This window comes from Balaenoptera physalus, assembly GCF_965194825.1.
Source record: "Balaenoptera physalus genome assembly, chromosome: 11".
NCBI classification, from domain to species: domain Eukaryota; kingdom Metazoa; phylum Chordata; class Mammalia; order Artiodactyla; family Balaenopteridae; genus Balaenoptera; species Balaenoptera physalus.
The window spans coordinates 108862460-108887752 of record NC_138896.1 but is presented as its reverse complement, the minus strand read 5'-3'; the positions used below and the strand labels follow the sequence as shown (position 1 = coordinate 108887752).

The 25293-nt window shown below is 55.7% G+C and overlaps 1 protein-coding gene across 2 annotated transcripts; it reads left to right on the top strand.

Annotated features, from left to right (window-relative positions):
• The first annotated feature begins 1735 nt into the window (after window positions 1-1735).
• Window positions 1736-23598, top strand: RAB43 (RAB43, member RAS oncogene family). 2 transcript variants are annotated; one of them, XM_082414033.1, is made up of 3 exons: window positions 1736-2072; window positions 20653-20830; window positions 23232-23598. In XM_082414033.1, the coding sequence occupies exons 1-3, from the start codon at window positions 1875-1877 to the stop codon at window positions 23480-23482; spliced, it is 627 nt and encodes a 208-aa protein (XP_082270159.1). In that variant the 5' UTR covers window positions 1736-1874; the 3' UTR covers window positions 23483-23598. The 2 variants fall into 2 exon arrangements, with proteins under 2 accessions (XP_082270159.1, XP_082270158.1); XM_082414032.1 differs by having other exon boundaries at window positions 20647-20830.
• The last annotated feature ends 1695 nt before the right edge of the window (window positions 23599-25293 follow it).

Here is a 25293-nt window from a genome sequence, read left to right as displayed (position 1 = left end):
AGGGGGGAGAGCCGTCCATCCCCTGTCCTTCAGCCTACTTCTGCCTTGGATGGAGGCTATGTCCTTGGCTCCAACGTGATGTAACAAAGCTGGGCTCCCACACCTGCTTTCCCTGGCACTTGGGGAGCTCCTGTCTGGTGCTGTTGGGTGTTTCTCATGGGAGTGGAGATGAGTAACTCTTCCCCCATCTCCGTGGGTCTGCCTTTGCCTCCTGGTCCAGTCTCTTCCCCACTTAGCCAGTAAAGCTGGTCAGGGTCCTTGGGGGTCCTAGTCCTGGTGAACTTGCTTTCTGTGGTCTCCTTAAGCTACAGGAAGGCCGTCTTCCCTTTTCTACTGGGGAGGATATGGATTTTTCTCTGCTTTGTTCACTGATGGATTCCAAGGCCTTAGAACGGTACCTGACCCATAGCAGGCACTAATCTAATTTAAAAATTACATGGAATTGAAGTTCTGTGGCCCCTTTGTAAGGGTACTGTCTGAAGAGGGCAGGGGTGTTCTCAATTTCCTTCCATCTGGGTAACTGGGGAGACTCTGGGGAATAGGTCCTATGTGATCTATTTTAAGCTCCTGATAGACATTTGGGTCTCACTTCTCTGAGGAGCCCTGGTTCAGCAGGCCATCTGGGGAGCGGGTCTGCCCTAACAGAGAACTCCCCATGAAGCTCCCTTGTTCCTCAGCTCAGGTGGGTCAGTTCCCCCAACTGGACCCAAATCCCCAACTGAGCCAGCCCATCCTGAGACGGTTGGGCAGCTGCTTCCACCACTGCTAGGCTGCCTTTTGGGCTTTGGAATCCCCCAAACCTAGCCTCCCACCAAACGGGGCTCCCTAATTCCACTCTCCCAGAATCCTGGGGGGGGTCACCTTGAGCACACAGCCCCACAGGGATTCTGGCCTCCTCCCCAGTTCTGTAGCCAGCTTAGTTTTTGGCCTCATGGAAGCCTTCCCTTTTCCTCCTTGCAGTGTGCGCCAGGCCTTTCCCTTCTTCAGTACGGGAAAAATGCTACCGCCTCTCCCATCCTCTGTTAGAGGGATTCTGTAGCCCCTTTGGCGTGAGCACTGAGGTGACCCAGTGGTCTCCCTTCCCCAGAGATCCATTCTAAAGGAGGCCATTCTGGGCCCAAGGGCTGGGTTAACAGGCCACCCTTCCCTCGAGTCCACTCCTTCCTGTGGGTCTGGGAGAGACCAGGTAGGAGAACCCAGGTTGGTAGGAGAGCCCGGTGAGCTGGCTAGGCCTGCGTGAGCGGGAGGTGCGGGGGCGGGGGGGCTGGGGGGAAGAGGCGGAGGCAGAGGATAAATGGGCGGTGGGGGGCGCGGCGGGTACCGGGCTCGGTGCTGTGGGCGGGCTTAAGGACGGGGCCGAGGAGTGTTAACGGGCTGAGGGCAGCCTTGAGGGCGCAGTCGGGATGGGGACGGGATCGGGAGCCGTGCTGGGGGCGGAGTCTGGCCGGGGCGGGTCTGAAGGTGGATTCTGATTGGGTCAAGTCTGAGGGCGGAGTCTCATTGGAGGCGGGCCAGAGGCAGTGCCGAGGGCCCAGTAAGCCTGGGGGCGGGACTTAGAACAGCGCTGGAAGAGTACGGCCGGGGGCGGGCCCGGGGCGGTGCGCAGCGCGGCCCTGAGGGCCGGACTGGCCTGGCGTGGCGCGGAGGGCCGGGCCAGGCGAGTCCGGGGCGGGGCCGCGGCCGCGGGGTCTGGCCGGCCGGGCTGGCCGGGGCGGGCCGGGGCGGGCCGGGGCGGGCCGGGGCGGGGCGGCCGGCGGGCGGTGGCGCCCCTTCCCCAGGTGTTGCGGCGCTTCCACGTCGCCAGGCGGCCCGCGGCTTGCGCGAGCCCAGGCCGCCCCAGCGTCCGGAGCGCCGGCCCTTGGGCTCCCGCGGCCATGGCGGGGCCGGGCCCGGGGGACCCGGACGAGCAGTACGATTTCCTGTTCAAGCTGGTGCTGGTGGGCGACGCGAGCGTGGGCAAGACGTGCGTGGTGCAGCGCTTCAAGACAGGCGTCTTCTCCGAGCGCCAGGGCAGCACCATCGGCGTGGACTTCACCATGAAGACGCTGGAGATCCAGGGCCAGCGGGTCAAGGTGGGAGGCCCGGCCCGGGGTCGCCGCGCAGCCGGGCCCCACAGGGCTAGGGGTCGGCCAGGGCCCTGGAGGATCTCCCCGGAGGGGTCGGGGTCGGGGGCCGCGGCGAGCACCCGACTGGTCCGCGGGGGCTGGGGTCCCCTCTGGCCCCCTGTCCGAGCAGGCCTGGGCCTGGGCGTTGGGGCCGGCCTCTGGACGCAGGGCGCGGGCCTCGGGGCGCTGGGGTGCTCGTGCTGGGGGGAGTGCGGAGGAGAGGCCCTGCCCTCCGAGCTACACCCCGGGGGACTTTGCTCCAGAATAGCGTCTCCGGTGCCCGGTGGCTGAGCGCCTCGGGTGCGGGCACGGGGGGCGCCTGGCCGGCCTGCCCCACCGCGGTCGAAGGCCCCAGCTCGGCCCTCGGGTTGGGACCCCAGGCAGAAAGGGACACCCCCACGACTACGAGGGACCAGGAAGTAGTTGCTTCTAGGACCGGAGGGCCAAAACTTTTTGTCAGAATTTCCGGCCTGGCCACGCCTCCCTGCAGTCTCTTTGTGGACCTGGTGGTGGAACTTTACTCGGCCGGGGCGGCCCAGGTCCCCTCCCCCAGCTGCAGCCCGATAGGAACTGAAAACTTCACGGGCCCCGGAAGGTGGGGGAGAGGACCGAGCTTTGGCAGTGGCTCCGCACTATACCGGCAGGATGTGGCTGCCACAGAGTCCTGGCAGTGGTCTGATAACTAATATTTGTGATCAGTGAATCAGTTTCTTAACCTGGGTGTCAGCCCTCCCGAACGGAGTGAGAGACCATTGTTCTTGCTCGGGAACTTGACTGAACTGCGCCGGACGGAAATCCTTTCCCCTCTTTGGTGGTTTTGAGTTCCCACCGGCTCCGGGACGGCTCCTAAGAGCCCTGGGCGGGGCAGCACAGGGCCAGGGCATCTCCTGGTATCTCCGTGTTTTCAGGTGGACCCGGGTGATTGAGTCCCGGGAGCCCCGGTACTGTGGCGCCCGGCCTCCCTGGGCTGCTGTGGGCCTGCTACCGGTTGCTTTTTGCCAGGGTGCTTAGCTCTTTGTTTCTGCAAAATTGGGATAATTTCTCCCTCCTGCCCCAGCATGGAGAAAAAGTCAGCCAAAAGCCTTTCCATGCACACGGTGCCTCTGGAGTTGATGTGACAGGGGAAGCAGAAACTCCCTGCCAGAAGGGTTGCTTTTTTTTTTCTTTTTCTTTTTTTAACAGTCTTTTGGGTTTCTGTGTGTTTTGGGTCTCCTTAGAATAGGAAGAAAGAAGAAGGTGTGGCAGGAAGCTTTGAGTCATTATTCGGGACCACCCTTTGGAGCAGGTGGTGAGGGAAGGGCTGTGGGATGGGGTCCGCGGATGAGTCTGTGCCCTGAGACGCTGCCAGCAGCCACGGGGAAGTGGCGAGTTGAAGGATAGGCGTAAACAAGCAGGCGGCCCGCTCCTGCTCCCCCTCCCTTCCCCTCTCCTCCCTTCCCCTTCCCCCTCCCCTTTCCCCTCCCCCTCCCGTCCTCTCCCTTCCCCTCCCCCTCCCCTCCCCCCTCCCCTCCCCTCCCCTCTCCCCTCCCCCCTCCCCTCCCCTCCCCTCTCCCCTCCCCCCTCCCCTCCCCTCTCCCCTCCCCCCTCCCCTCCCCCCTCCCCTTACCCCTCCCCTCCCCTTTCCCCTCTCCCGGTGCTGACGGTGGTCAAGGAGGGGCTGGGTGTTCCTGTTTACCTGGCGAGATAACCTGTGCAGAGCCCTGGGTGCACTGTGTACCGAGCACAGGTTATGCAATGCAGGGCAGGCACTTCTCAATTTCTTTTCCTGCTGGTCACCTTCAGATTGTTCTACTTGGGAGGCAGCCGGGTGCTTCTGGGATCAGGAGAGCAGTGTAGGCATGGTAACCCCCCTAAGAGTTAACAGCGGCTACTCCTCTCAAGAGTCTGATGTGTGCCAGCTGTTTTACAGATGTGTTCTTGTGATTAACCCCACCTCACACGGGGCAGGCTTCCCCAGGCACACAGCTGGGAAGTGACAGGCGTGCAAGTTTTCTTCCAGCTTTTTGGACTCCAGGGCTTTGGGGTCTTTCCCTACACCAGACTGCTTCTTCTGATTGCATGGAGTGGGAAAGCCTGTGCAAGTATTTACTTCCTGATCTTGCAGCCAGAGAGTCCTGAGGCCCAGGCACTGAAGAGACTGGGAATTGCAGTTGGGTGGGTGGGGTGAGAGGACAGCCTCCCCGGCCCCGGGTGCTGGGCTCTCGGGACTCAGCGGGGGCAGGTCATTCTTCCTCACCCATAAACTATCTCTGGGGTGTCTTCCAGCAATGTGATTTTTTAAAAAAATCAAGTTTATTGAAGTTCAGCTTCCACACAGTAAATGTGCCTCACTTCAGGTGTCGAGTTCTGTGAATCCTGACAAACGTATGCAGTCCTGTCACCACCACCACATTCAGAGTATAGATTCCTTCCATCAACCCGGAAAGTTCTCCTGTGTCCCTTTGTGTCAGCGTCCTCCCTTCACCCCAGGCTCTGGCAACCACTGATCTGTTTTCTGTCCCTATAGTTTCAACATTGCGGTTTTTAACTGGAACCTTTGAGGAGCCAGAGTTTATCGTTGTTGTTTCTGGAGAAAGCATGTCCACATCAGGGATTTAGTTTAAAACCTTCCCAGGCCTGTCTAGGGTCCAGCAAGCATCCAGCAGGATCTCAAAGCCGCCTCTCCTGTGCTTGCTGGCTCTCGTTGGCTCTTGAGGAACCTCAGAGAGAGATCACCTAGCGCTTTTCCAGCTGCTCTGTGCTTGGGGAGCTGCGGACTGAAGGGGGGAGGCCGAGAGACCGCAGGGTCAGAGGGGCTTTAACTAGCTTACTTTTATCCGGTTTTATATTGAGGTTCCGCTTGTCTTTGACTGAAGAGTTCTGCTGCCAAAAAAATAAAAAGTTGGGAACATCACAGATTGAATTAAATCCCTTTATTTCTATAGTTACTTCCTCTTGCGACCAGAATGACATCCCAGCACCTGACCTGGAGAGCTGGTCCCCTGTCTGCCTCAGCCACTTCATCTCCCTGCCTCTGCCCCACACTCAGTCCCCAGCCTCACTGGCCCTTTCTGTCCTTCCAACATGCCTGCCTCAGGCCCTTTGCATCTGCTGCCCTGCCTGCCACATTCCACGCCCAGATCCCCGTGTAACAGCTGCTTCATCATTCGGTTGCCACTGCACAGGCCACCTCTTCAGAGAGGCCTTCCCTGACCTCCCAGGCCCTCCGTCCCTTTACGGGGTAGGTTCATAGCATTTACCAGGACTTGACATTCCCTTGTTTGTGGGTCTGTCCCGTACAGTGTCCGCTCCTTGAAAGTGGACACCACCTTGTGTACCTGTGAATCCCCGCACCTACAATAGTGTCAGACACACGGTGCTCACTACCTGTGTGTTCATTGATTGTTATTTATAGGGAGGAAGCTGAGGCCACAATAAAGGAAGTGACCGACACGCCCAAGGCCCCACACAAGTCAGTGGCAAAACCAGGCTTTGAACCCAGGGTCTCCCTGGCTCCTAATTACAGCGCCTATTTTTACACTTGACTACCCTTCTGAGTCCCTCTCAGTTCGTAACGATGACCCTGAGATTCTGCACGTTAATGACTCTAGCGAAAAGACAACTGTGGTCACCGCACTTGGAGAGAAGCATATGGACTTGGGCATTTTCTAGACTTTCAGGAATGAGGGTGGAAACCCCAAGGAGTGTCAGGGTGTTGTCAGCTAACAGAGCATCAGGCAGCCCTGGGCAGCTCCCGTAGCAGCCCTGCTGGTGGGAAGGCTCTGGCCGTGGCGCGGGCCCCCGGGTGGCCCTGTGTGAGTTCACTGGGCTCTAGCTGTACAGGCTGAAGCTGGGGGCAACTCTGGGAGCTGCTGGCCTCTCAGCGGTGATGTCTCTGCAGGAGAACCCTGGACTAGGTGTCCAAAGGTCTGTGCAGCCTCATCCTAGCCCTGGCCTGTCCCTTGTCCCTTCCTGGAGCCCTGGGCTTCCTCCTTTGTGAAATGGAACGAATGATCTTTGCTCTACCTACTTCTCAGGGTTGTTGGACGGCTATGGACACGCTCAAAATAGTTACAGATTCCCCTTGTATGTTTTTGGATAATTCATCCACATGGTTCAGAATTTCAAAATTTCAAAGACATAAAAGGGCGTACTGTAAAAAACAAACAAACAACAACAAAAAAAAAACCAACCCTCCTTTCCACTTCTGACGCCCTCTAAGAAAAGGCAGACAATGCTACGCATCTCTTGTCTCTCTTGAAAGTGCTATTGTGGATAAAACCGAGGAATTACAGACATAAGGGATTATTTGATTGTTGCTGCTGTTAGCATTTTCCTCCCTAGGGATTATTATTAGGATTATTTCTTAACCTGCCCCTCCGCACCTCACCGTCCGCCAGGAAATCTCAGCCGGTTCTAAATCCTGAACACATCCTCCGAATGCTGCTCACCCACCCTTATCTGGGACGACACAAAGGCCTCTTATGTAAACCGGGCTGTGCACCTCACAGGGGACGCGCACACGGGTCGGCCCTGGACAGCTGGGCCCCTTTATTCGGCCTTCTGTCGGGGTCACTGTCCCCATGCTGGGAAGGCAGCCAGGGTCCTCCCGCACAGAGCTCAGTCTCTGCTCTGGGGCCCGGGGCCCCACGTTGCGGGACCTTGCGCTCCATCGCTCTCCTGGTCCCAAAGCGCTTCTTTTTAAAGTTTGCATCCTTAGCCTTTCCAACTGGGGGTCTGGCCTTGCTCATGTGCTTTTCCTATTTGGATAAAATTGGTTTGACTCTTCCGGTTTTGATCAGAAATAGCAAAAGGATCGCTAGATAAGAGACAAGTTCTGGGTCACGCTGGTTGTCTGAAGAAATCTGTCCTTGATGCCGGTGACAACCATCCTCGTGGCAAAATGAACCTGCCTCCTGAGGTTTCTGCCAATCCTGAGGCAGCACGTGCTGTGGGAAGATGGTGGGAAGGGGGCCAGTGGTAGAGCCTCGGGCCCCAGGTCACAATCTTGGCTCTGCTGCCTGGGGCACGTGGCATCACCGCTCCTGATCTGTCGCCTGTCAACCCCTAGCTTAAGGACCTGACGCACAGCAGAGCATCAGCAGGTGGGAGCTGACACGGGCGTGAGTCCCCTGAGAGAGATGGTGGCCTGGGTCTTGGGAGGCTCAGCTTCTCAGCCTGGCTGCCCAGCTGCCCCTGTGCACTGATCTGCTTCCCCAGCGATGAAATGAAGGCAGAATCCCCATGTCCGTGCCGTAGAGGGCCCGCTGTGTATGAAAACGCGAGCCTGCTGGGGTCACAGGGGGGCGGGATCGCCCAGACTGGGCCTCCTCACAGCTCAGGGCCTCCACCTGCCTCCTTTCTTTGCTTCCATCCCTTTGGTGTTTCGGCCCCTTTGTGTTTTCCTTCCTTCCGTCAGCCCCTGTGTGGCCCTTGCAGAGAGGCTTTGGGCGTGAGGTATCGTAAAGCTTAGTAGTAAGGGGGCAGTCCTCCCTCCCTGAGTCCCCCATCTCCCTAGTTCTCACCACTGTTCTCGTGCTCTGTTCTGCCTGGTCCTTGCAGCCGCCCGGTGAGACCCCATTTCACAGACGGGGAGATGAAGGCCATGTGCGGCAGGTCTGAACCAGAACCTTGCCTGCCAGCTCCTCGTGTGGCGCCTTTTCCTCATTGCCGTGCATGCCCTCTACCAGTACCAGCCGCCACATGCACGTGTGTGAGCTCATGCGCGTGCGCACACACAGACGCACGTGCATGAACACACGCACGGAAAGGTTTGGGACCAGTGTGAAATCTGGGCTGTCGTGTATCACTTGCATTTTACATTTTCTTACATTTTGATTAGCGGTGTCACATCAACATGCTAATGCCATCTGCTTTTTAAACAAATCCTTATTAATTCAGATTAATTGGCAGAAGGGGTGCTTATGGCCAGTGTGAACAAAAGAAAGCGCCTGCCTTCTAGAATGGCCTACATAATGCTGGTTTTTAAAAATTTATTTATTTATTTTTGGCTGTGTTGGGTCTTTGTTGCTGCGTGCAGGCTTTCTCTAGTTGCGGCGAGCGGGGGCTACTCTTCATTGCGGTGCGCCGGCTTCTCATTGCGGTGGCTTCTCTTGTTGCGGAGCAGGGGCTCTAGGCGTGTGGGCTTCAGTAGTTGTGGCTTGCGGGCTCTGGAGCACAGGCTCAGTAGTTGTGGCGCACTGGCTTAGTTGCTCCGCGGCATGTGGGATCTTCCCGGACCAGGGCTCGAACCCGTGTCTCCTGCATTGGCAGGCGGATTCTTAACCCCTGCGCCACCAGGGAAGCCCCGTAATGCTGTTTTATTGAACGTACAGCCAGTGCTGGTAGGTAGAGGCGTCTGCAACCTGCTCTGGGGACGTAGTGAGTCAGGACCGTTAGTCACTAGCAGCGCCCTTCTCCGTGGGTTACGTACGCGTCCCCTCCTTACCTGCCCTGCTTGGCCTTGCAGGCCTCCCTCTCCTACCCCAGGAAGAGGTCAGAGTAGCCCTAGACCAGGTATGTGACTTTCCACACAGGTTGTTTAAAAGGCAACAACCTGGAGCTTAGATGTGTCGCTAGGACCTGTCCCTCTCAAAGTGGTCTCCTTGGGGAATTGCATAAGTATTTCCGGATGTTGGATCACAGGGTGGGTTTGGTGACTCAGAAGGGTCAGAGGCCACCGGAGCAGAGCCTGCCACGCTGTCAGGAGGCCTTTGGTCCCAGATGAGGTCTGACTGTGAAAGCACAGTCCAGGCTCACGTCAGGCCGGGCCTTGCCCGAGGGCAGCCGCCATGTGTGGGCGACAAGGTTCGTCCTCATCCCAGAGGCCTGCAGAGGTGGCCTCCGCCTCACAGCGGGCAGTCGGCGGGTCATTTCCCTTCCGCATGTCAGCTTCCTTGGGCGCCATGTGAGGAGGCTGGACCATGATTACTGAGGGATTCCATTTTCCTTGAGGAAAGTTCCGTGTAGTTTCAAGCCATGCAAACAGCCCCACCTCTGCCTTTTTTTATGTCTGAGAAGTGTAAAAATCAGGGGTTTTTTTAATTAAAAATATTCTGTTTATATTTTTCAGTGAAACACTGTGATTTTTTTGTTTTAACTTGTTTTTTACTCTCGGGTTTTAAGTCTGTACTGGGGACACGAACAGTGGATGATTTCATGATGAAAAAATGGATCACAGGATAAACTTCAGTTTTCCAGCTCTGAATTGTCAGTATCTGCCATGTTTGCATTACAGATGAAATACATGGGAAAAATCAACCTTAATATTGAAATCACAAGGTAAATACCTCAATGTAAACTCCAGCTCTGCAGTTTGCATCGGGTTATTTTCCCCAGAATAAGCCCTTGACTAGTATTGGCTGAATGAAGGAGCGAGTGGGGGTGGGGGGCGGTGCGGAGGGGGGGGGGCGGGGAGAGGGGGAGGGGCATGTCTGCACCGGAGGTGGGTCCGGAACCTCAGCTTGCAGAGTGGGGTCCATGCGAGAGCGGGGGGGATGGAAGGCCCCCGTGTGCTAGGATGCCTGGGGCAGTTTGCAGTGTGTGTGTACATCAACACGTTATTGTTTTGCTTTACATAAGTCAGCCTTACCTGACCATCGTGTCCAAAGTAGTACTGTACCAAGTTCCTTTTAAAAAAAATCTTTATTGAGATATAATTCATATACTGTGAATTCCCCCATTTAAAGTGTGCAATTCAGTGTTTTTTCCTGTTGTTTTGAATACTCATCAGGGTCAACTTTAGGATATTTTCATCACCCAGACAGGAACCTGGTAGCCGTCAGCATTCATGCCTATTCCACTCTCCCCCAGCCCATCTCTGTGGAGCTGCCCCTTCTGGACACACGTGTACATGGAACCACACACTGTCGCAGGGTCCTTGGGTCATGTTTTTGAGGTCTGAGTGACTTTTCATCCCTTCCTCGCCCTGCTTAGTTTTTCTTCCTAGCACTCCCCCCACCCCCCCCAAGTCATGCTCACCGTGTCGTTCCGTGCATCTGCACCTGACACTGTGCCTTCCCCGTGTGTCCTGGCAGGTGAGTAAAGCACTCTCTCCAGGTGATGGGATATTCCCATTCATCCTCTCTGAACTCAGTGGGTGTAATCAGTATGAAAAGTCCCGCGCTCCTGAAGCTCTATGGGATTCGCTTGTATTGCTTCGATTCATCCCTTCTTGTCATTCTCCCTGTTCTCTGGAGGTTGCGCAGGGCGGGAGCTGGGCTTAGGGTCTGCCCTCTGTAGTGACAGCGTGTGCTGCTGTGCTATGTGCTGGCAGCCCGTGCCCCACCTTCCAGATCCCTGATTTACTTTTCAGCTGCATCTATTCCGATGTTCATTTCATCTTCTAGTTTCTGTATTCTGACAATTACGTTTTTCATTTCCAAGATCTCCAGTTGGTACTTTTTCCTATCAGTAATATTTTCATTCTCAGGATATTATTAATACTTCTATTTTTCCCAATTTTTCACTGTGAAAAAGTTAAAAAATATAGAAAAGTTGGAAGAATAACATACTGAGCCCCATATATGCTCTATATAGATTTAACAGTTGCTCATGTTTTGCTGAATTTGCCTGATCTTTCTGTATGTGTAATATAAATTTTTTTATTTGAAAGTAAGTTGCAGATAGCATGATACTTCACCCCTGGATACCTCGACATACAGCTTTTAAGAATAAGCACAGTGTGTTATCATACCTAAGCAAGTCATTGTTTCTATAAGCATCTACTTAGTCCATTTTTAAGTTTCCCCAACTTCCTCCAAAATGTGTTTTATAGAGTTTTCCCCCTTGAGCTGGAGTCCAGTGTGGGTTTAGTCCAGAACGATGTCTCACTTCTGTTTTGATGACTGATGTTTTTTAAGAGTCGCTTTCTGGATTTGTCTCCCATTTCCCTCGTGGTGTCTTTTCCCTTGTTCCTCTATCCTTTGTATTTTCTGTAAATTGGAGGTTGAGTTTAGAGGTTCAGAGACACTCGGGTGGAAGGGTTTTGGCGAGAATGGCTCACGGGTAATGTTTGCGCCCACACTGCCCCACGGCAGGTGGGACGTGATGAAGGTCCCCCGCTGGAGGTGAGGCCAAGTTTGCTCTCCACTCACATTTATTGTTAAAGATTCCTTTTTGCTCCATTTTCCTTTGTTTCCTTTGTTTCTTGGGTTATAATTTAAGAGCCAGGGCCTTGAGCTGGCCTCTTCTGTCTGGAGCAACAGACAAGTTAAGTGAGATGAAAAGGGAAAAACAGCTGAAACTTAGAAGGTGCTCTGTCGAGCTTAACCGTGGTTGTTGGCTGGAAGTTGCCATGTGACACCCAGGACAGAAACTGCACGTCAGTGGGTTCAGGGTTTGTTCTGTGAGTACCTCCTCTCTCCCAGGTGTTGTTCGGAGTACCTACAAAAGGAAGACACATGAGATGCGTCCCTGTGCCTCGGAGCTCACGTCTGGCTTGGGGGACAGACGTGCAAGCACCGAAGTAGCATAAGTGCCGTCCATACTGCTGCTGCAGGGACTCAACTGCCAAACCAGGAACTGAATCATGCTTTTTCCAAGGTCCCTTTCTGCTATGAAGAAGCAAGGAACTTCCCACTGCCGGCCTCATCCTGCGGGAGAAAGGCTGTTTAGATAAAATCCTCTTCTGTTTCCATTGGGAGGGATGGTGCTGGACAAAGGTTCTGGGACCTGAATCGCCAACGGTGCAGTTGATTTTATTTATTAGGTTTGTTTAACCTACTAAGCAGAATTGACTTCCCACCGGGGCACGTGGGAACCCTCCCTGGGGAGCAGCCCCTTCCCCGCCAGCCTCTTCTCGCTCCCACTGGCCTGACTGCAGGACCTGCCCTCAGAGGGCTTCCTTCCTGGTCAGGCGCCTGCTCTGTGCCAGGTTGCAAAGGAATGAGATGGGGTCTGTCCCCACCAGAGCCCGTTTTTTGTTTTCTTGTTTTATTTGTTTTTTAATTTTTGGCTGTGTTGGGTCTTCGTTGCTGCACGCGGGGTTTTTTCTAGTTGGCGGCGAGAGGGGGCTGCTCTTCGTTGCAGTGCGTGGGCTTCTCACTGCTGTGGCTTCTCTTGTTGCAGAGCATGGGCTCTAGGCTCACGGGCTTCAGTAGTTGTGGTGTGCGGGCTCAGTAGTTGTGGCTCATGGGCTCTAGAGCGCAGGCTCAGTAGTTGTGGCTCACAGGCTTTGTTGCTCCGTGGCATGTGGGATCTTCCTGGACCAGGGATTGAACCTGTGTCCCGTGCATCGGCAGGTGGGTTCTTAACCACCGCGCCACGAGGGAAGTCCCCAGAGCCCGTTCTTGATGGCGAGAGGCAGACTTACAAATCAGGAGCCCCGCACATACAGCCCTGGGCCAGTTCCCACCGTGAACCGTTTCGTTTGGCCTGCGCAGTGGTGATATGCTGGTTTGTTTTTTACTGAATTTGCTTTAGGCAGGATATCCTTTTCTGTCACCTTGCTGCATTTTATGTTCCCTGCCTGGCCCCCAAAGGCACCCAAGTTTGGGACAGTTGACATCCTGTGTGTTGTATGCTGTCATAGAGGCAAGAGTAAAGGGCTGTGGACCACAAAGAAAGGAAAGCTGAGTCTGCTTGGTGTGGGGCCCAGGCCTGTGCGTCGGGGAAGCTCCACTGACCAGGTGACCTTGAACTGGGGCCCTGACGGTTAGGTAGGAGTTCACCAAAAGGTCAAGAGGAATGCAGTCTATCCTAGAGAAGGAGATAATGACAAAATGATAACACACTTCATGGATGTGGGGACCCAGGGGGACGGTGTGAACTGGGAGTTGTCAGGTGTGGTGCTTAGAAGGGAAAATAGCCTCGTCCCTCACCTTGATACCGTACTTCCCCTTGAAATCCCCACCCCACCTGTTTGAAACTCACCTGACTGACCCCTGCGGAGGTGAAGGGGGGCAGCTCCCCTCTCCCGAGTATCTGTGCTCTGGGAGCCCTTTTCCATCCTGGCTGGGCCTCAGTCCTACCCTCTGTGCCCCAAAGATGCTTCCGGACTTCACTCTGGGTATCAGCAGCCCAGAGAATTTCCCCCAAAGTCAACTGTCAGATGAGAGAGCCTGGCTGGGAAGGTCGGAGAAACTGGCGATGTGCCCGCTGGGAGGTGGGTGGCAGGCGAGCGTCGGGGAGGGGGCTCGGGTGTGGTCTGTGAACAAGGCCCCCGTCTGTCTGTCCAGTGAGTGCAGGTGGAGAACTTCCAGGTGGGGAAGGAGGTGGGCGGGGGTGGCGGCTTCAACTTCGCAGGCAGGTGCTCACCCAGCCGACGGACTGTGTATTCATCGAGCGCCTTCTACCTGCCAGGTGCTGTGCTGGCTGGTGGGCTTATGCAGAAAGCCAGCCAGACACAGCCCCTGCCCTCAAGAGTCGCACGTGAGGGAGGGACAGTAAACATTTAAGAAGTGTGCGTGTGCGCCTGTGTCCCGCCAGGCGGCGGAGGGGCTGAGGAGGGGCCGTGGGGTGCGGGGCTGGGATGGCGAGGGTCTGGGACAAGAGCGTTTCAGGCAGGGGCCTTGATGCGGCCTCCCGGGAGCCGGACACGCGGGGTGGGCGACGGCAAAAAGTCGGGTCCTGTGGGGCCTGCAGGCGATGCGGAGGGCTCGGGGGACGCACTTGAGGACGGAGGCTGGAGAGCGGAGGGGCTGCAGGATCTCAGCCGGGTTCTGGCGGCTCCACAGGGGCTGCCGTGCGGGGCGTGGACCGGGCGCTGGGCGGGTGGAGGCCGTCTGCAGGGAGCCTGGTGCCGGCTTGGCGGTGATGCGTGTGAAGGCACGGGAGCCGCAGAGCAGAGGGGCCTCCACACCCATGATTTCCTGGGTGCTGGGCCCCTGCCGAGGTCTGTGGCGGGGAGCAGGCAGGCACACGGGCTTGGACCCAGCACGATGCCGAGACGCCTTCCTCGGCCAGTCACGGCACCTCCAGAGCTGGCTTTCTCCTCTGTGACGTGGGGCTCACGGTCTCTGCCCACTGCGGTCCCCGCACTACCCCTGCGCAGGTCCCCACTGCGTCCACGTGGCACTTCCGCTCTCGTTTCTAAGGCAGGGCCCGGGCCTGTGCTGCCCGGGAGATGGCTCAGGACGACGCTGCTCTGCTCGCCTGCTTCTCCGGTAGCTCAGGTGGCCGCTCAGCCTCGTTAACCTTCTCCGCAGCCTCCCCGGGGCCCTGCCTGGTGGAGGAGCCGTGCTTGGCTGCCGGCAAGCGGGGCCGCTCCCAGCCTGGCTTCTCCCAGCTCTTGGAGCACAGGGGGCATTCGGGCCAAGCCGTAGGGCCGCCTCTGTAGGACCGTCCTCCACCCAGCAGCCGGCAGCTTTACAGACATTAGTCGGGGCACGTCCCGGCTTTGCCTGGGCTCCCTGAGGACAGCCGTAGGCAAGAGCGTGCGCGGAGCTCGTCTGTTTCTAGAACAGAGGAGGGAGGAAAGGCTGTGGAGGCTGCATTCTCATGTGGGTCCCTCTGTGAGCAAGTGGGGCTTGATCGGGCCCGGCATCTCCTGCCCTGCACTGGCTGAGTGTCATTCCATAGGCGGGTGGGTCCCTCTCATCTGGGTCACGAGTCCCGAGTGCTCGGTGGTTTCCAGCGGGCCTCCCGGGCTAGGATCAGGGAGACTCGAAGGCTGTTTCTGTGCGAGGCTGGTTGCTGCAGCAATGGCTGGAGCACAGGGTGCTGCTGAGACACGCGAAGCGGAATGAGAGGCGTCTGATACACATCCCCTGCTTCGGACGATCTGCCGCGGTCTCCCACCACAGTGAAGTAACGCCCACCCTCGGGCTCTGGCTCCAGCACCGACGGCCTCGCCTTCCGGGGTGCTGCTTTGCTGCCATCTGGCCACGCTGCCCTTGCTGTGTTTCCAGCGTGGCAGGCTCTGACCTGCCTCTGGGCCTTTGTCCCCCGCGCCTGAACACTGTCCCCACGACCGGCAGGGGCCTCAGCCCAGGTGCCCCCTTCTGTGACCACCCTCGGAGGTGCCATGCGGGGAGGCCCTCCCGTTACCGTTGCTTTCTTCAGGGTGCTTGTCCCCCCCTCTCTGCAAGTATCCCACTGGCCTTCTTCTCGTCTGCCTCCTTTTTACTGGAAAGGGAGCTCTGTTCCTGTTTCACCCCCTGCTACATTGCCAGTCCTTCCAACAGGGGCTGGGACATGGCCGACGCTCAGTTCGTCCTGAATGAACAAATGTGTGGTTGTGCACACAGCCCGGTGTGCCTTTCTTTGGGCGCTTTACGTGTTCTACTTTGCATTAAAGCTCCTTGGCGTGTATTAAAAACACCAGCCCCAAACGATGCCAGCTCAGTAACACTGTTAAGTGGACGCGTTTATCCAGCCCCTTCTCTGCGCTCGGCTCTCGGCATGCTGAGTCTGTCATTCACCCTTACGGCCCCTTTTTTGACAGATGAAAACTGAATTAGGTTTTAGGCTGGAGACACCAAGGTGGGAAGTGGCGGGATTGGTTCAGGATCTCAGGCTGCCGGGCCCAAGCACTGACCCTGCTCTTCCTCTTCCCCTGGCTCTGATGTGGGGAAGTAGGATGAGAATATTACCAGTCATGAGAAGGACCTACTTTCCAAAAATATTTCCTCCATTACTGCCCAGATTTCACGAGTGGGTTGACCCACATACTGTAATGTGTTGTGTTGGGTTTTTAATTTATTTTTAATTGTTATCGGTTACACTTGTGTATGATGGTTCAACAAGGCTTGTTACGAAATGGTTCCCTGATACTCCCCTCTGCCCCCAACCTCTGGGGGCAATCGCTTCCGGCTCTTCTCTGTTTCTCCTTCTCTCGCTTGTCTTGCTAGCCCTCCGCCCCCAGGTGCACGCATCATCTATTGACTTCCTGCTTTGGAAGATGAGGGTTTAACTCTCAGCACTACCCTAGCCGCCATCACAGACACGCACGCGTGTGCGCTTGCACGCACACACACACACACACACACACACTTTGCATCCTCCCAGTAGAGGTGTGTGGTAATGTTGATTAGATCAGCATTAAGTTCCTTTCAGTTCTATTCGCAAAACATAGCCCCAGTTTGATCACTTCTCCCTAACTTCACTGCTACGACTGTGGTCTTTTACCTGGATTATGGCCACAACCGTCTAACTGGGCTCCCCGTTTCTGTCCTTCCTCTTTTTTTTTTGGCTGCACGGCTTGCGAGATCCTAGCTCCCCGACCAGGGATTGAACCCACGCCCTCAGCAGGGAACCCATGGAATCCTAACTCCTGGATCACCAGGGAGTTCCCTGGCCTTGCTCTCTTTTGACCTGTTCTGCATACGATAGTCAGACTGATCCTGTTTAAAAGTAAATTTGATTGGCTCAAAACTCCCTGGCTTCCCCTTCACTCACAGTGAAGGACAAAGTTCTTGCTGTGGTCTCCAGGGCACTGCATGATCTGGCCCAATTCCTCGGTCATCCCTCATTTCTCTCTCCCTTTTCACTCTGCTCCCAACACGCTGATCTTTGTGCGCCAGTCATGTCTCTGCCTCAGGGCCTTTGCACTTGCTCTCTCTCTCCCTGGAATGCTTGTCTCGCAGGCATCTGCACAGCTAGCTAACTTTCTTCAGATCTTTACCCAACTGTTATCTCAATGAGGCCTTCCTATCTAAAACATCATTCCTCACCATACTTGATAACTTCTTCCCCTGCTTATTTTTTCCATCTTATCACTATCTAGCATACCGATTATTGTGTTACTTATTTTATGATAAATATTTTATTTATATTCTGTATTTCCATACATTTAAACAAATATATATCCGTATTACTTATTATTATCTTACTTAGCATCTGCCTCCTGCACTAGACTGTAAGCTTGAGCCCAGGAGTTTGCGTCTGTTTCCTCCGCTCTCTCTGGTACCTAGAACATAGAGCAGGTGTCCAGTAAGCGCTGTTGAAATGGCTGAATGAACACGTTTTGGTTAGTAAGAGCTGTTCACGGCTGAGCCATGTAGCACTGTCTTTCACTCCCCGTGCTCCCTCGTTTTTCCTGGTGGTAGTGATCATCTTGTTTCCGCGTGGGGTCTATGTATTTACCATTAACTCAGCTCCAAATTCTCCCCTAATAGGCACACTCTCCATCTGCCCCACATACTGTGTAATTGTCCCTGCAACGTCTTGCTGCCTCTCAGTTCCATCTTCTTGAAGAAGTCTCTCCCAGAGCGTTCTTACTTTCTGTTTTAGATTTTCTGTGGCTAGAGGAATATTCTGTAAGAATACAATCTTTTGAGATTTACTGAGGCTTATCTTAAGATTTAAGATCTTATTTAATCAAAGATTAAATACTTGGTATTGATTTTTCTTCAAGTTCACTGATTCTTTTTTTCTGTCTCCATTCTGCTGTTTAAGCTCATCAAATGAGTTTTGCACTTCACTTACCGTACTTTTAAGTTCTAGAATTTTGACCCTTTTAAAATACGTTTTTAGAAATAATTTCCATTTCTCTTACTGAAATTCCCTATTTGCCCACTTAAGAGTGATACTTTGCTTCAGTTCTTTGAACATATTTTCCTTTAATTCTCTGATCATATATAAAATAACTGCTTTAAAGTCTTTGTCTACTAAATCCAATATTTGGGCCATTTTGGCATCAGTTTCTATTGACTGCTTTTCTCTCTTGGGGTCAAATTGCCTTTTTTTTTTTTTTTTTTTTTTCTTTTTTTGCATGTTTAGCAGTTTTCTAATCGTATACTGGAAATACTGGTTGATACTGGGTAGTGACTCTGGATCGTGTTTGAAGGGCACTGATTCATGTCCTAGTAGTCAATTCAGTGACTGGCTGATCACCTTGAACCTGTGTAGCTTGTCTTCATGTTCTGTTAGGGCAGAGAGGTGCAAGTCTGACAGTGTTTCTCTAGCCTTTTACCTTGACAGAACGCGGCCTCCAAACCTGAGAGCTTGGTTTAGGGTTTCCTGGGCAGGTGTCGGGAGGCCCGCCTCTTGCCGTGGTCCTCACTCGTAGGGCACAGCCTTCCTGATGTCTCAGCTCGGTATCTGGGTCCTTCGCAAGGTGCTAAGGCGGCCTCTTCCCCGTGGCTGGGTTGGAATATCCCCCAGCACTACTCAGCCTCCACCCCTGGTGTGTCCTCAGCCCCGGAGGAGGCTCTCTCTGGTTAGAACCTGGGAGCCTCACCCTGTGCACAGAGCCCGCGGGCTAGGACCCACCAGGGCCCCCCCCCCCAACATCGCTCCTCATCTCAGTCACACCAGCTGCTCCAGGCCCCGTGCCCTGCTTGGAGTCTAGCCCCCTGTCCTGTGGTCAGGAAACCGTCCCCAGTAGAGTGCTGGCAATCCTGAGGCGCCTTCCACGAGTTTTGCTTCTTTCAAGGATTAGGGTCTCGTGCTGTGTTGTTTACATCCGGAAAACAGTAGCCTCCCATGTTTTTCTCAGTCTCCCGGTTGTTTAAGGAGGGAGGTCTCGACGGCCACTGAATACTCTGCCGGAACTGGAGGCTCCCGGCCGGCCCGCATCCTGGCTCGCGGCTTGGCTGCTGTCTTGGGATCTCCCTACCACCCCGGGGTTTCCCTTTGCCTCTCTTTTGAGTTGAATTCTGTTTCTGGATCCCCCATTTTCTTCGTGTTGGTTGATTTCAGCAGCTTCCTTAGAAAGGGGGTCAGGAAGGTAAATTTTTTGAGGCCCCTATGTCTGAAAATGCCTTTGTTAAACCATCACACTTGACTCATAGTGATTAGGTGGAGAATTCTAGTCTGGAAATTATTTTCCCTTGTACTTTTAGGCATCGTTTCATTGAATGTCTAATGCGATATGGATCTTTTCTGTGAAGCCTTCAAACCCGTTTTTCCTTTCTCTCTTTTTTTTTCCCTGCAACTTTTTAGGGTCCTTTCTTCTTCCTCACTGTTCTGGAGTTCCCACGGCCAAGTGTCTTGTGTGGGTCTGTTTTCCTCCACTGTGTACTTAATGGGCCTTTTCAATCAGTTCTGGGGAATTTTCTTGAAGCATTTCTTTGATTTTACTATTCTTTTTTTTCCAAAACTCTTACTATCCTGATGGTGGACCTTCAAGGCTGGTTCCACAATTCCTTTTCTCTCTTTTCCATCTCTTTGCATTTTTTTCCCCTACTTGGAAGTTCTTCAAGTTTATCTTCCAACCCTTATGTTGCATTTTTCATTTATGTTATATTTTTAATTTTCAAGAGCTCATTTTTCCTTTCCGAATGTTCCCTCTACTTAAAATAAGAGTGTGCTTTTATCATTTCATGGACCTTTTCTTATCTCTGAAAACACTGATGATTATTTTGGAGATGGTTTTGAGAAACTCTGCCTAGTTTCTGTTTCCGCCAAGTTGCCTTTTCCCGTGTCTGCTTGGCCTCTGTGTTTGATGCTCCCCTCTGGGGTGTGGAGGGGAGTCCTAGGTCGTCTGGATCCCAGGCTGGTGTGGTGCCGAGGTCCCGCCTTTCACGTCACCCCTGCGTGAGCTGTGCCCCAGGGCCTGCTTCCTGGAGCCTCTCACCCTGCAGAGCAAATGGGACGTCTCAGGCCGGGGGTTTGGTTTGGCGAGTCGTGGCTCAGAGCGCGTCAACCCGTGGACCCCTCTTGTGAGGCCCAGGAAGAGGTGGTCACCTCCACAGTGCCAGGGCCAGAAGCCCTGCCCGCAGGAACTGTCTGAGGCCTCTGGGTCTGTCCCCACCCTGGACGCCCCTTGAGAACGGGACAAAGAGGCACCCAGAGTGCTTGTGCCAGCGGAGGAGGCTGGATGGCCTGGATGTCACCTTCAGGGCCCCGAGGACCTGTGGCCTCTGGAGCGGAGAAGGCAGGCCCTGAGCCGCTGAGAGCCCTGGACCCGCCCATCTGGTGCCCGCCGCGGCGCAGCCTCCTGGCCCGGGCACAGTGACCGTCCAGGTCGGCCGCCGGCCCAGCCTCCGCCGCCCTACCTGGGGTCTCTGCCGCCATCCTGCTGCTGCTGCTGGGAGCCAGGGCTGCTCCCGCCCCCCGGGCGCCCGTCCAGGCAGGCCCGGCAGCGGCCCTGATGGGTGCTGGTGAAGTGAGGGCCTGGGCGGGAGGAGGGTTGGGACCGGGGTTAGGGTTAGCAGGCTGTGTCAGCTGACGGCAGAGGCCACCTGAGAGGAGCCTCCCCGGGCCGTCCCTGCCCAGCGTGAGCATCTTCCCCGGCGCCGCGGAGGCAGAACAGAGAGCCCGAGTGCTGGGGGCCTCCCGACGGCAGGGGCAGCGGGCACTCGCGGCCCAGAGGGGCGGGCACTGGACACGGCGCCAGCAGCGAGCCTGGTGTCCCGGGCAGAGAGGATTCGGGGTCCAGTGTGCTTCCCGCCACGGTGCAGAACCCACCCCCTTGTCCTGGGACTCTGGAGGTGGAAACGGGGCTGCCCGCCTCCCCTTTGCTCCCCACGTCCTGCTCAGGCCGCTGAGTTGCCTTCCAAGGGATCAGAAGGCCTCTCCGCTCAGTCCACCTTCTGGCCTGTCCTACATGGTGCCTGCCGAGGTGTGGCCGGTGGCCTGCCCCCGGAAGCAGCGCTTTGGGGGTGGGTCTGGGGGCTCGGCCTCCCCGTCCCCTGCGCTCGGCTGCACCCCCGGGTTCACGGGACCCCTGTTTCTTTAGCTGCAGATCTGGGACACGGCTGGCCAGGAGCGCTTCCGCACCATCACCCAGAGCTACTACCGCAGCGCCAATGGGGCCATCCTGGCGTACGACATCACCAAGAGGAGCTCTTTCCTGTCGGTGCCTCACTGGATCGAGGACGTGAGGAAGTACGCGGGCTCCAACATCGTGCAGCTGCTCATCGGTGAGCGGGGGCCCCTGCGGTCCACCTGTCTGTCTGTCTGTCTGTCTCTCTCTCCTTTTTAAACGAAGGGCAAGCAGAGCACAGAGAGGGCTGAGCTTGGCCAGGTAGGAGTGGAGCCAGGACCATGATCTAGAAAATTCGGGGACTTCCCTGGTGGTCCGGTGGTTAAGACTCTGAGCTGCCACTGCAGGGGGCACGGGTTCAATCCCTGGTCAGGGAACTAAGATCCCACATGCCACGACGCGCCGCCAAAAGAAAAAGAAAATTCAGATCCTGCTAATCACTTGTAAAGTTACAGTCAGAGTGGAAATGAGACGACGCAGGCCGGGAAGCGGTCGCCACGTGGCCGCACCTTGGTCCAGGCTAGTTCAGTCTTCATCATGTGTGTTCTCATAACCCTGCCTGCTCCTCGTGTGTCAGGGACGGGGCCGAGGGTCAGAAAAGTGAAGTCATTTATCCCGGTCCACATAGCCTGTGAGCACGTAAACGTGGCCGATCGTAATTCAGTGACCTGCTCTGTCGGCCACCCTGCAGGGGGCGCTTCTCAGGTGTCCACGCTCCTCCCCGTCACCCTGAAGTCTTGGTGGAGGGCAGACGCCGGCACCACCCGCAGAGCATCTGATTCGGGAGCGCTGGGTGGGCCCATGAATGTGCATTCCTAACAAGTTCCCAGGTGACACAGTGATCCCACTTTGAGAACCGACGCTGCAGGGGGTGCCGTGACCTCCATTTTACCTTTTCCTCCTGCATAAACTTCCCGGGCCTGGATTCAAGAAGCTTTGGACCGTGTGTGTGGTCCCTGGGGTCCTCGTCCCAACAGTCAGGCTGATTCCTCTAAGGTGAGCAAGTGCAGATGGGCCTGGGCCCGGGTGTGGGTGTTCTAGGCGGGCTGGACGCCCCGGGCAGGAAGGGAGCTCTCCCCACCTGGCCTGATGCTCCCCTTTCATCCAGGACTTTTATTTTTTTTTTAGTTTTTTATTTTTTTTTGGCCACGCCGCTCGGCTTGCAGGATCTTAGTTCCCTGACCAGGGATCGAACCGGGGTCCCCTGCAGTGGAAGCGCAAAGTCCTAACCACTGGACCGCCAGGGAATTCCCAATCCAGGACTTTTAAAATAAAACATTCTATCATAGAGCATTCTATACAAGGACATAAAAGGAATAGCGTAACAAACCCCAGATTCAGCAGAGACGGCAAGTCCTGTCCACGTTCATTTCAGCCCTCGGCCCCTCCCCCGACCTCATATTATTTTGAGGCAAATCCCAACACCAAATGATTTCATTTGCAAATGTTCCAGCGTGAATCTACAAAAGATACAAACACTTAAAAATATATAATAACAGCACGTCTTTCACATTTAAAACATACTGACATCTCCTAATACAATCAAGTTAGCTGATCTGTGGTCAGATTTATAATTGCTCATAAATATCACATGTGCTTTTCTTTTCAGTTTGTTGAAATCAGGATCCAAATAAGTTCCAAACATTGAAATTGGTTGCTGCATTGTTTAAGGTTACCAAAGAAATTTCAGATATTTTTTTTCCTTTTTTTTGGCCATTCCGCGTGGCTTGCGGGATCTTAGTTCCCCGACCAGGGATTGAACCTGGGCCCCGGCAGTGAAGGCAACGAGCCATAACCACTGGACCGCCAGGGAAGTCCCTAGATCTTCATAGATGCTTATCTATTTTTTTTGTCCCTATAATCACATTATAAAAGTCAATCACTTAGAGACTTAGAAAAAATTCTTGTAGAAATTGGACCAAAGAGCAATTGACCAGATTATTTAAAACATAATGAAACATCTCACACCTCATGGGAGAAGCAAAGGTGTGCTCTCAGGGGCAGCTGTAGTCTGTGCTCTTATTCTCAGAAAAGCAAAATAATCAAAACCCACAATCTTACAGAGAATTAAAAAATTCCAAAGGAAAATAGGAGAGCCTAAATAATCAGAATCATGACAAAATTTTAGCCAAAAAAAATAGCAAGGCCAGATTTCTTTAACTTCAGCATTGGTGGAGTGCCCGCTAGGTGCTAGGTCGTGTCCACTGTGTCATTTAATCCCTACTCCGCGGAAGGTGGCATCGCAGATGGGGAGGCTGAGACTCAGAGATGGAGTGAGTTACCCGAGCGTCACACAGCAGGTGACAGCAAGCTGGCGTCTCTACCCAGGTCTTCTTCCAGCTCTAAGCACCCTGTTCTTTTCACCAAACCTTCCCGCTTCTATTTCTTAGGAAAAAGCAATAAAGTGCACAAGCCCCTGGCAAAGATAAGGAAGAGATGAAATGAGGGACTGAAGGATGGGATAAGAGCATTACAGATAGAGTCTAGGGCTCTCTGCCTTTAGCTGTAGCCGCGCCCGCCTGGGCCCTGGGCCTCACCACTGCCCCACCTCCCCGCAGGGAACAAGTCGGACCTCAGGGAGCTGAGGGAGGTGCCGCTGGCCGAGGCGCAGAGCCTGGCGGAGCACCACGACATCCTGTGCGCCATCGAGACGTCGGCCAAGGACTCGAGCAACGTGGAGGAGGCCTTCGTGAGGGTGGCCACGGAGCTGGTCATGCGGCACGGGGGCCCCCTGCTCAGCGAGAAGGGCGCTGACCACATCCAGCTGGACAGCAAGGACGTCGGAGAGAGCTGGGGCTGCGGGTGCTGACCGGGGTACAGGGCAGGCAGGCGGGGCTGCCCCACCTCCTCCCGCCCTCTGGCCGCCTCGCCCAGCCCTCCAGAGCTGGCCTCCAGGGTGCCAGCCAGATAAAGGCCTGGAATTACCCCGCCTGTGGCCTGGATGCTTGATGGGAGCACTGCCCTCCAGGAAGGAAGAAGCAGGATTCCTCCCGCGGGAGGCCCTGTTGGCACAGGGTAGGGTGTGGGGCCCTTCCTGCCAGCCAGCCGCTGTCCCCGCCACACGTGGCGCGTCCCAGGACTGGCCCGAGCCCAGCGGTGTGGACCTTGGCCCAGGGGCTGGGAGTGGGCCTCCCGGGCTACATGCTGCCTGGTTGGGACCGTTTCATACCCGAGGCCGCAGCAGGGTGTTGCTTTCCAGGGATGTGGCCGGAGCTCCGGGTCCTCCCAGGGCATTCCAGGGCCTCCTGTGCAGGAGCAACGGCCCAGCAGACTCAGTCCTGAGCTCCGTCCCGGGGTCCCTGCCTCCCTCCTTCCTTCACGGCCGGCTCTCAGCTCACGGGCGCCCGGGCCGGGCTCCTGCCTCAGCAGGGCCTCCCTCTCCCATTTCCATGGAGCGTCTCGTTCTCACCGGGACGACGGTGGGTCACGGCCCACAGCGCTCGTCTGCTGGCTTGGGGCCCAAAGTTTTGCCACTCAGGTTGCAAAAGCAGCGAATCCTTTAGCTCTGGCTCTCAGAAGTTGGGGGGTAGTGGGAATGAGATAGGAGTGTGGACATTTAAGGGAAAAGTAAACGCTCGCACCCCTGAGCCCCGCCTGTCCCACCCCACTTGCAGAGATCCTTCCTGCCACATTCAGAGCGCCAGTTCCCCCGCCACTCCCAGTCTAGCTTAGAGAGTTTCCCACACAGAAAAGGCGCGGCCCCGCCAGGCCTGGGTCTGGGCCCACCCACGCTAATGGCCTCTGCGTACGCTGGGCACTGAGGGTAGACAGCAGGGGACCAGGATCACTGGGGCCCTTGGAAGCAGCACCGTTCTCTGGGTGCAGCTCAGAGGGGCGCAGGGACCGAACTGGGGGAGCAGGTGGTCTTCCCAAGCCAACCTCAGTCCCTCCCATCAGCCCAGTTCAGCCCTGCAGGCCCCCCCCCAGTATGGGGCCCCAGGAAATCAGCTGCTCTCAGAGCCGTGGGCGAGGCCACATCAGGGAGACACAGCCCAGGGCCCCTGAGAGCCCAGAGGTGCCGCACAGCTGCACTCGGGCTCCCTGCCTGCCATCCCAGCACCTGGTCTGCGTCGAACCCTCCCAGGCAGGCCTGGACGCAGAGCAGGAAGTCGGACCTTGCCAGGCAGCCCCAGGAGGCGGGTCGGGCAGGGCTGCTGGCCCTTCCAGCCGCGGAGGCTGAGCCTGGTCCTGGAGGGGAAGGACGCTGGCCTGGCCGGGCCAGGAGCTGCTGAGCAGGGGTCAGCCCGCTGTCGGCCGCGTGGGGTGGGAACTGGGAGCAAGAAGGCTGCCTGGCTTCCCTCCCCCGTCCCTGCTGATGGGATGGGGTCCAGCCCCTCCACCTGCACAGTAGAAAGTGCCTGCACTGAGGGGTTCCCCAGAGAGGGGCCCCCTTCAGGCCAAGGGCAGAGGTCCTCTAGCCCCATGACCTCTCTGCTGGGGGCTGATGTTTGGGCAGAGCTGGGCGTTCAGTCCAGGCCCAGCTGGGAGAGAAGTCTCACAGAGACCGCCTTGCACAGACCTGCTGCTCTGGGGGGTGGGGTGCATGCAAGGAGCAGTGGCCAGGACTGCGCCCCAGTTCCAGCGAGCACAGGTACTGACCCCGGGCCCAGGGCTGCCTCA

What these genes read in the sequence shown, in the direction of transcription:
- RAB43 (XM_082414032.1), top strand. Translation starts at nt 1,875, where the DNA reads ATGGCGGGGCCGGGCCCGGGGGACCCGGACGAGCAGTACGATTTCCTG. An exon ending in TCCAGGGCCAGCGGGTCAAG is followed by an intron (nt 2,073 to 20,646) that starts GTGGGAGGCCCG and finishes CTGTTTCTTTAG; the next exon opens with CTGCAGATCTGGGACACGGC. An exon ending in CATCGTGCAGCTGCTCATCG is followed by an intron (nt 20,831 to 23,231) that starts GTGAGCGGGGGC and finishes ACCTCCCCGCAG; the next exon opens with GGAACAAGTCGGACCTCAGG.